Source organism: Saimiri boliviensis, chromosome 18 (assembly GCF_048565385.1).
Source record: "Saimiri boliviensis isolate mSaiBol1 chromosome 18, mSaiBol1.pri, whole genome shotgun sequence".
Taxonomy (NCBI): Eukaryota; Metazoa; Chordata; class Mammalia; order Primates; family Cebidae; genus Saimiri; species Saimiri boliviensis.
This window is the reverse complement of record NC_133466.1, coordinates 6,632,546-6,643,480: the sequence shown is the minus strand read 5'-3', so window position 1 is coordinate 6,643,480 and position 10,935 is coordinate 6,632,546. Positions and strand designations below refer to the sequence as shown.

Genomic DNA, 10,935 nt, shown 5'->3' with positions numbered 1-10,935 from the left:
TGGTCTTGAACTCCTGGGCTCAAGTGATCCTCCCACTTCAGCCACCCAAAGTGCTGGGATTACAGGCATGAGCCACCATGCTTGGCATCTTTGTTCTTTTCTATGTCCTTGAAAACATCTACAATAAACTTACACTTTTTTTTCGAGACAGAGTCTCACTCTGTCACCCAGGCTGTAGTACAGTGGCACGATCTCGACTCACTGCAACCTCCGCCTCCCAGGTTCCAGTGATTCTCCTGCCTCAGCCTCCCAAATAGCTGAGACTATAGGTGCATATCACCAAGCCCAGCTAATTTTTGTATTTGTAGTACAGACAGGGTTTTGCCATGTTGGTCAGGCTGGTCTCGAACTCCTGGCCTCAACTGCTTCACCCACTTAGACTTTCCAAAGTGCTGGGATTACAGGCATGAGCGACCATGCCAGACCAGTTTACACATTATTTTTCAAACAATTTCCCATTCCAATAAAACCCTTCATCTTTTTCACAAGCCCTTTCTTTTGACTCCATTTATACGGTCCTTCTTCAACCTACTGCTCCTCCACATGTAAATAAACAGAACTAAGAATTACATCCTGTCTTACCAAAACTAAACAAGCATCTCATCCTCTCTATATGGTTTTCTTCATTATCCAATATTTTTGGCCTCTTCTTGCTCCTCCCTTCCAGAACAGTAACAGCATCTGTCCCTAACTCAAAACTGGTAGGTAAACAGCAAATGTTTCTTCTGAATAGTTGTTCTGTAAAAGCCAAATTTGATTAGCATAGGGAGAACATTTTCTTCTAGTCAGTAGATAAGGTAGACCCTGCCAAAACACACTTTACCTTTTCAACATCTGATTCAAGAAGCAAATGTGTCTCCATGGCTACCTTGTACTCTAAATTTAGATACCTCAGCAAAAGTATCAACTTTTTAAAGATAATTATTTCGCAGGTAGGGCCTGTGCGTGGCTCCCGGGCGCAAAGCGTTTCACAGACTTGAGCCGCTACCCTGTGGTCGCAGAGTAATTCGCCAAAATGACGAACACAAAGGGAAAGAGGAGAGGCACTCGATACATGTTCTCTAGGCCTTTTAGAAAACATGGAGTTGTTCCTTTGGCCACGTATATGCGAATCTATAAGAAAGGTGATATTGTATACATTAAGGGAATGGGCACTGTTCAAAAAGGAATGCCCCACAAATGTTATCATGGCAAAACTGGAAGGGTCTACAATGTTACCCAGCATGCTGTTGGCATTGTTGTAAACAAACAAGTTAAGGGCAAGATTCTTGCCAAGAGAATTAATGTGCGTATTGAGCACATCAAGCACTCTAAAAGCCGAGATAGCTTCCTAAAACGTGTGAAGGAAAATGATCAGAAAAAGAAAGAAGCCAAAGAGAAAGGTACCTGGGTCCAACTGAAGCGCCAGCCTGCTCCACCCAGAGAAGCACACTTTGTGAGAACCAATGGGAAGGAGCCTGAGCTGCTGGAACCTATTCCCTATGAATTCATGGCATAATAGGTGTTAAAAATAAATAAATAAAAGACAAAAAAAAAAAAAAAAGGTAATTATTTCAAGATTTCAAATAAATGCAATGCTGAGTTTAGTAATATCAAAGCACAAGCATAGCAGGTTTTATCATGATGGTGTTTTTATTATTTTATTTTATTGTATTTTTCAGCCAGAGTCACTCTGTCACCAAGGCTGGAGTGCACTGGCACAATCTTGGCTCACTGCAACCTCCACCTCCTGGATTCGAAAGATTCTCCTGCCTCAGCCTCCGGAGTAGCTGGAGATTACAGGCACGCACCACCACACCCAGTTATTTTTTTGTATTTTTAGTAGAGGTGGGGTTTCACCATGTTGGCCAGGCTGGACTCAAAATCCTGACCTCAAGTGATCTGCCCACCTTGGCCTCCCAAAGTGCTGGGATTACAGGCGTGAGACACCATGCCCAGCCAACAGTGTTTTTATTAACCAAGTGATCTTTTTTATTTTTGTTGTTGTTTTTCTTTTTTCCTCCTTAACTTTTTATTTTGAATGTTCTCAAACCTAAAGAAAAGTTAAAAGAGCCAGGCGCGGTGGCTCAAGCCTGTAATCCCAGCACTTTGGGAGGCCGAGGCGGGTGGATCACGAGGTCGAGAGATCGAGACCATCCTGGTCAACATGGTGAAACCCCGTCTCTACTAAAAATACAAAACAGGCCGGGCACGGTGGCTCAAGCCTGTAATCCCAGCACTTTGGGAGGCCGAGGCGGGTGGATCACGAGGTCGAAAGATCGAGACCATCCTGGTCAACATGGTGAAACCCCGTCTCTACTAAAAATACAAAAAAACTAGCTGGGCGTGGTGGTGCATGCCTGTAATCCCAGCTACTTAGGAGGCTGAGGCAGGAGAATTGCCTGAGCCCAGGAGGCGGAGGTTGCGGTGAGCCGAGATCGCGCCATTGCACTCCAGCCTGGGTAACAAGAGCGAAACTCCGTCTCAAAAAAAAAAAAAAAAATACAAAACATTAGCTGGGCATGGTGGCGCGTGCCTGTAATCCCAGCTACTCAGGAGGCTGAGGCAGGAGACTTGCCTGAACCCAGGAGGCGGAGGTTGCGGTGAGCCGAGATTGCGCCATTGCACTCCAGCCTGGGTAACGAGTGAAACTCCGTCTCAAAAAAAAAAAAGAAAAGAAAAGAAAAGTTAAAAGAGTGTACAAAGTGGCAGGGCACAGTGCTCACGCCTGTAATCCCAGTGCTTTGGGAGGCTGAGGCAGGCGGATCATCTGAGGTAAGTAGTTCGAGACCAGCCTGACCAACACGGTGAAACCCGTCTCTACTAAAAATACAAAAATTAGCCAGGCATGGTGGCGGGTGTCTGTAACCCAGCTACTCAGGAGGCTGAGGCAGGAGAATCCCTTGAACCCAGGAGGCAGAGGTTGCAGTGAGCCGAGATTGCACAACTGTGTCCCAGCGTGGGTAACACAGCAAGACTCTGTCTCAAAAAAAAAAAAAAAAAAAAATGCACAAAGAAATATTCTATAACCTTCACGTAGTCCACAGATTGTTAGTTTTTTGCCATATTTGCTTATATATGTCACACACACACACACACACACACACACACACGAAGTTGAGCCCTAATCAACACAAGTTTGAATTGTGTGGGTCCACTTAGACGTGGATTTTTTTTCTGCCTCTTCCATCCCTAAGTCAGCAAGACCAACCCTCTTCTCCCTCCTCCTCCTCAGCGAAGATATGAAGATGACAAGGATAAAGATCTTTACGATGATCCACTTCCACTTAAGAAATAATCAGTGTATTTTGTCTTAGCCTGGGCAACATGACAAAACTCAAAAAATTGGCTAGGCATGGTCGCACACACCTATAGTCCCAGCTACTCAGGAGGCTGAGGTGGGAGAATTGCTTGAGTGAGGGGAGGTTGAGGCTGCAATGAGCTATGATTGTGCAGCTGTAATCCAGCCTGGGAAGCAAAGTAGACTGAAATATATATGTGTGTATATATATATTTTATCACATGATTTTCTTTTTTTTTTTTTTTTGAGATGGAGTTTCGCGCTTGTTACCCAGGCTGGAGTGCAATGGCGCAATCTTGGCTCACCGCAACCTCCGCCTCCTGGGTTCAGGCAATTCTCCTGCCTCAGCCTCCTGAGTAGCTGGGATTACAGGCACGCGCCACCATGCCCAGCCAGTTTTTTGTATTTTTAGTAGAGACGGGGTTTCACCATGTTGACCAGGATGGTCTCGATCTCTCGACCTCGTGATCCACCCGCCTCGGCCTCCCAAAGTGCTGGGATTACAGGCTTGAGCCACCGCGCCCGGCCCATGATTTTCTTAATAAAAATGTTTTCTCTAGGTTACTTCATTGTAAGAATACAGTGTATAATATACATAATAGGCAAAATACATTAATTGACTGTTTACATTATCAGTAAAGCTTTGGGTCCATAGTGGGCCATTTGTATTCGACAAGTTTTGAGGAATTCAACAGTTATACATGGATTTTTTTCAACTATGTAGGGGGTTAGAACCCACAATTTTCATGTTATTCAAGGGCTAACTGTACATATATAATACTTTTTATTTCATTGAACCACTTGAAATTAAGTTGTACATTCAGTAACATGGTGAAAAAAAAGAAATTAAGTTGTACATATCATGACATTTCACTTCGAATACTTTAACGTTTATCTACTAAGAATCAAGACATTGCGGTATATGAGTACATTACATAACCACACCCAAGAAAATGAACAATCACTGTTCATTTTCTTGGGTGTGGTTATTATAGGCAGGGTGACTCATGCCTATAATCCCAGCATTTTGGGAAGCTGAGGCAGGTGGATCACTTGAGCCCAGGAGTTCAAGACCAGATTGGGCAATAAAGTGAGAACTCATTGCTAGAAAAAAAAACAACAAAACACTTTTTTTTAATTAGCAGGGGCCAGGCATGGTGGCTTATGCCTGTAAGCCCAGAACTCTGGGAGGCCGAGGTGGGTGGATCACTTGAGGTCAGGAGTTTGAGACCAGTTTGGCCAACATGGTGAAACCCCACCTCTACTAAAAATACAAAAAAAATAGTCAGACATGGTGGCGTATGCCTGTAATCCCAGCTACTCCAGAGGCTGAGGCAGGAGAATCACTTGAACCCAAGAGGCAGAGGTTGCAGTGACACTAGATTGTGCCAGTGCACTCCAGCCTGGGCAGCAGAGCAAGACTCCATCACCTCCCCTCTGAAAAAAATTAGCAGGGCATGGTGGCACATGCCTGTAGTCCCAGCTACTCAGGAGACTCAGGTGGGAGGATTGCTTGAGCCTGGGAAGTAGAGGTTGCAGTCAGCCAGGATTGCAACACTGCACTCCCACCTGGGCGAAAGAGTAAGACCTGTCTCAAAATAAAATAAAGGAAAACAGACTACACAAACGCAGTTATTATCTCACAGTGTCTGTGGATCAGAAGTCCAGATACGGCTCAACTGAGTCCTCTGCCTTAGAATCTTTCTCAAGCCTGTTCAAAGTGTGGGCCAGGGCTAGCATTTTATCTGAGGGCACAATGGAGGAAGAATCCAGGCCAGGCTCCTGTGGTCTTCAGCAGAATTCAGTTCCTGAAGGGCTTTTGGCCTGAGGGCCTCTGTTCCTGGCTGGCTGTTGGCTAGAGGCTGTTCAGAGTTTCCTTTTTTTTTTCGATGGAGTCTTGCTCTGTCACGCAGACTGGAGTGTAATGGCTGATTTCAGCTCACTGCAACCTCCCCTTGCAGGTTCAAGTGATTCTCCCCGCCTCTGCCTCCCAATTAGCTGGGATTACAGGCACCTGCCATCACGCTGGGCTAATTTTTGTATTTTCAGTAGAGACGGGGTTTCACCATGTTGGCCAGGGTGGTCTCAAATTTCTGACCTCAGTGATCCACCCACCTCAGCCTCCCAAAGTGCTGGGATTACAGGTGTGAGCCACTGTGCCTGGCCTAAAAATGTTTCTTTGTTTTTTTTTGAGACGGAGTTTCGCTCTTGTTACCCAGGCTGGAGTGCAATGGCGCGATCTCGGCTCACCGCAACCTCCGCCTCCTGGGTTCAGGCAATTCTCCTGCCTCAGCCTCCTGAGTAGCTGGGATTACAGGCACGCGCCACCATGCCCAGTTGTTTTTTTTTTTTTTGTATTTTTAGTAGAGACGAGGTTTCACCATGTTGACCAGGATGGTCTCGATCTCTTGACCTCGTGATCCACCCGCCTCGGCCTCCCAAAGTGCTGGGATTACAGGCTTAAGCCACCGTGCCGGGCCTTGCTATGGTGATTTTTTAAATATTTTTTTTTTAGATGAAGTCTCACTCTTGTCTCCCAGGCTGGAGTGCAGTAACACAATCTCAGCTCACTGCAGCCTCTGCCTCCTGGGTTCAAGCCATTCTCCTGCCTCAGCCTCCTGAGTAGCTGGGATTACAGGCTTGTGCCACCATACCAGATTAATTTTTGCATTTTTAGTGGAGACAGGGTTTTACCATGTTGGCCAGGCTAGTCTCCAACTCCTGATTTCAGGTAATCCACCCACCTCAGCCTCCCAGAGTGCTGGCATTACAGGCATGAACCACACAGCACTAGGCTGACTTTAATTTTTTTTCTTTCTTTTTTTTTTTTTTTTTTTTTGAGGCGGAGTTTCACTCTTGTTACCCAGGCTGGAGAGCAATGGCGCGATCTCGGCTCACCGCAACCTCTGCCTCCTAGGTTCAGGCAATTCTCCTGCCTCAGCCTCCTGAGTAGCTGGGATTACAGGCACGCACCACCATGCCCAGCTAATTTTTTGTATTTTTAGTAGAGACGGGGTTTCACCATGTTGACCAGGATGGTCTCGACCTCTTGACCTCATGATCCACCCGCCTCGGCCTCCCAAAGTGCTGGGATTAAAGGCTTGAGCCACCGCGCCCGGCCGGCTGACTTTAATTTTTAGAGACAGGTCTTGCTCTGTTGCCCTGGTTGGAGTGCAGTGGTACAATTATAGCTCACTGTAACTTTGAACTCCTGGGATCAAGGGATCCTCCCACCTCAGCCTTCTGAGTAGCTGAGACTACAAGAATGCTCAAGTAGATAAATTAGAAATCTTAGAAACATTCCCAGAACTGAGGTAAATCGAGTCAGTATGAGGTCTGGCTGTGCCTGTAATCCCAGAATTTTAGGAGGTCTAGGTGGAAGGGTTGCTTGAGCCCAAGAGTTTGAAATCAACCAGCCTGGGCAATATAATGAGACCCTGTCTCTACAAAAAAATTTAAAAATTAACCATGCCGTGGTCATGCCACTGCATTCCAGCCTGGGCAACAGAGTGAGATTTTGTCTTAAAAAAAAAATTCTTCTGATTTACTCTTCCACCCAGGAAATGTATAGGGGTGCCCTTTAACCCACATCCTCACCAATATAAAATATTATCATTCTCTTTTACCGATTCAATAGGCAAAATTGCCTTTCTTATTTTATTTTACACTCATCACTAAAGCAGTTTAAACAGTTTTTTCCCCCACAAAACACAGTAAGTGTTAATGAAGGCGTGAAAAAATTGGAATCTTGGGGCATTGCTGGTGCAAATGAAAAATGGAAAACAGTATGGCGATTCCTCAAAAATTAAACATAGATTTACCATTTGATTCATCAATTCCACTTCTGGGCACACACCCCAAAGAATTTGTATGCTTGTGTTTATAGCAGCATTATTCTCAGTAGACAAAAACAACTCAAATTTCCATCAACAAATCAATGGATAAACCAAATGTCATAAATACCTAAATGAAGTATTATTTAATCTTAAAAAGAAAGGAAATTTGACACATGCTACAACATGGATGAACCTGGAAGACATGAAAAATAAAATACACCAGACATAAAAGGACAAATTCTGTATGATTCTACTTACATGAAGTGCCTAGAATAGTAAAATCCATAAAGAGCAGAAGTAGCATGGTGCTTGCCAGGGACTGCAGGAGGCTGAAATGCAGAGTTGGTGCTTAATGGGTACAAAGTTTTAGTTCGGGAAGACGAAAGGGTTCTGGAGATGGATGGGGGTGATGGTTGTGTAAAATGTAAATGTCGCTGGGCGCGGTGGCTCACGCCTGTAATCCCAGCACTTTGGGAGGCAGAAGCGGGTGGATCACGAGGTCAAGAGATCGAGACCATCCTGGTCAACATGGTGAAACCCCGACTCTACTAAAAATACAAAAAATTAGCTGGGCATGGTGGTGCGTGCCTGTAATCCCAGCTACTCAGGAGGCTGAGGCAGGAGAATTGCCTGAACCCAGGAGGCGGAGGTTGCGGTGAGCCGAGATCGCGCCATTGCACTCCAGCCTGGGTAACAAGAGCGAAACTCTGTCTCAAAAAAAAAAAAAAAAAAAAAAAAAAAAATGTAAATGTCCTTAATGCCGATGAACTAACTGCACACTTGAAAATTGTTAAATGGTACTTAAAAATGTTTTTTGAGACAAAGTCTCACTCTGTCGCCTAGGCTTGAGTGCAGACGTATGATCTCGGCTCACTGCAACCTCTGCCTCTCATGATCAAGCGATTCTTGTGCCTCAGCCTCCAGAGTAGCTGGGATTACAGATGCAAGCCACCACACCCAGCTATTTTTATTTTTAATAAAGATAGGGTTTTGCCATGTTAGCCAGGCTGCTCTCAAACTCCTAGCCTTGAGTGATCCTCCTGCCTCGGCCTCCCAAGGTGCTGGAATTACAGGCGTGAGCCACTGTGCCCAGCCAAATGGTACCATTTATTTTCTGTATCTTTTACCACAATAGAAACATATTTTTTTATTTAAATTTTTTAAAATAGAGATGGGGGGGTCTCACTATGTTGTCCAGGCTGTTCTCAAACTCTTGGGCTCAAGCAATTCTCTCGTCTTGGCCTTCAAAAATATTGGGTCTTATATTTATATTTCTTTTGCGAATTATCTTTTGACATCATTTGCTAATATTTCTTTTTTTTTTTTTTTTTTTTTTTGAGACGGAGTTTCGCTCTTGTTACCCAGGCTGGAGTGCAATGGCGCAATCTTGGCTCACCGCAACCTCCGCCTCCTGGGTTCAGGCAATTCTCCTGCCTCAGCCTCCTGAGTAGCTGGGATTACAGGCACATGGCACCATGCCCAGCTAATTTTTTGGATTTTTAGTAGAGACAGGGTTTCACCATGTTGACCAGGATGGTCTCGATCTCTTGACCTTGTGATCCACCCGCCTTGGCCTCCCAAAGTGCTGGGATTACAGGCCTGAGCCACCGCGCCCAGCCTCATTTGCTAATATTTCTATTGGATTTTTTTCATATTGATGATATTTCTATTGGATTTTTTGATTTTCATATTGACAATAAGAATTCTTTCTATAGTTTGACATCTAGCCCTTTGTTATATGTGTTGCAAAAATTTTCTCTGAATCTAACATTTCTCAGGTATTTGTTTACCTAAAACCAGATCAAGCCAGGTGAGCACCATTAGTCCTAGCTACTAGAGACTAATGAGGCTGAGGCAGAATGATCCCTTGAGCCCAGGAGTTCGAGACTGTATTGAGCTATATGGTTGCCCCACTGTACTTCAGTCTGGGTAACAGTGAGACCCCATTCTCTAAAAAACAAACAAGTGTTACAGCTTTTTTAAAATTTGTCTAGCAGGCTTTCTGGTTTTTGCCAGAAAGCCCTTTAAAAAATTTTATTAAGAAAACCCAACCATATATACAAGTTTAAATTGTTGTGAGATCAAGTACTCCTACTTTTTCTTTTTTTTTTTCCCCCCTACTTTTTCTTTATGGCTTCTGAATTTATTATCTGGCAGAGGAAGAAAGGACTTCACTTCATAATCATAAAATTATTCTCTTATGCTTTCCTTGGATGCTTTTGCAGTTTTTCTACATTTGGATTTTTTTGGGGGGTTTTGAGTTTTTTTTGACTTTTTTTTTTTGAGACAGTTTCACTCTGTTGCCCAGGCTGGAGTGCAATCTCTCTGCTCACTGCAACCTCTGCCTCCAGGGTTCAAGCGATTCTCCTGTCTCAGCTGCCCAAGTATCTGGGATTATAGGCATCTGCACCACACCCGGCTAATTTTTTGTATTTTTAGTGGAGACGGGGTTTCATTATGTTGGCCAGACTGGTCACGAACTCCTGACCTCATGATCTGCCTGCCTTGGCCTCCCAAAGTGCGGAGATTACAGTCGTGAGCCACCGCGCCCAGCCCATTTTGATTGTTAAATCTGTCTGGAATTTATTCCTGTGTGTGGTGTGAAGTAGAGAACTAATTTATATTTTCCTAAATGAATATCCAATTCAACTGAAACTTTTTTTCCAGACAGAGTTTCACTCTTGTTGCCCAGGCTAGAGTGCAAATGGGCACAGTGTTGGCTCACTGCAAACTTCGCTCCCAGGTTCAAGCAATTCACCTGCCTCAGCCTCCCATGTAGCTGGGATTACAGGTGCATACCACCACACCTGGCTAATTTTTGTATTTTTAGTAGAGACAGGGTTTCACCTTGTTGGTCAGGCTGGTCTCGAACTCCTGACCTCAGGTGATCCGCCCGCCCCAACCTCCCAAAGTGCTGGAATTACAGGCATGAGCCACCACGCCCAGCCTGAAACTCTTTTTTGAGTGGTCTTTTCCTCAACAATTTGAAATTCTACCTTTATTTTATATTAAATTTTTGGCTAGTCTCACAATTTTTCCTATTTCCAGTGGCCAATCTACGGGGATTGATTGGTACTGCATTACATTTTACATAAAAAAAAGACTGACACCCTCAAATTGTTACTCCTTTCCCAATAGGAGAGTCATGGAATTAACCTAAGTGCTCATCAGCAGGTTCTGGATAAAGAAAATGTGATACACATACATTGTAGACTATTGTGCAGCCATAAAAAAGGACAAAATCATGTCTTTTGCAGCAACATGGATGGAGCTGGAGTCCATTATCCTAAGTGAAATAACTTAGAAACAGAAAATCAAATAATGCATGCTCTCACTTATAAGTGGGAGCCAAACTTGGGTACACATGGACACCGGAGACACCAGAAGAGGGGAAAGGTACGACAGGTACAGCATTCACTGTTCGGGTGATGGGCACACTAGAAGCCTAAACCTCACCATTACCCAATACATTCATGTAACAAAACTGCACATATACTCTGAATTTATAAAGTTAAAAAAATATATTGGGCTGGGTGAGGTGGCTTATGCCTGTAATCCCAGCACTTTGGGAGACCAAGGCAGGCAGGTATCAAGGTCAGGAGTTCGAGACCAGCCTGACCAACATGGCGAAACTCCGTCTCTACTAAAAATACAAAAAGTAGCCAGGCATGGTGGCAGGTACCTGTAATCCTAGCTACTTGGGAGGCTGAGGCAGGAGAATTACTTGAACCCGGGAGGCAGAGGTTGCAGTGAGCCAAGATCATGCCACTGCACTCCAGCCTGGTGACAGAGTGAGACTCCATTGAAAAAAAAAAAAAA

At 44.4% G+C, this 10,935-nt stretch overlaps 1 protein-coding gene and 1 non-coding gene across 2 annotated transcripts; both read left to right on the top strand.

The window, feature by feature from the left end:
* Positions 1-944: 944 nt before the first annotated feature.
* Positions 945-1,543, top strand: LOC120368456 (large ribosomal subunit protein eL21-like). The gene has a single exon (XM_039480538.2). It carries the CDS (start codon positions 1,016-1,018, stop codon positions 1,496-1,498), a length of 483 nt encoding a protein of 160 aa, XP_039336472.1. The 5' UTR covers positions 945-1,015; the 3' UTR covers positions 1,499-1,543.
* A 7,536-nt stretch (positions 1,544-9,079) lies between these two features.
* On the top strand, positions 9,080-9,141 carry LOC120368508 (U7 small nuclear RNA). Its single transcript, XR_005582614.1, has one exon. It is a non-coding gene; the product is annotated as a U7 small nuclear RNA (small nuclear RNA).
* Positions 9,142-10,935: the final 1,794 nt, after the last annotated feature.

Excerpts from the sequence above, each read along its gene's own strand:
- LOC120368456 (XM_039480538.2), top strand. The coding sequence starts at position 1,016 with ATGACGAACACAAAGGGAAAGAGGAGAGGCACTCGATACATGTTCTCT.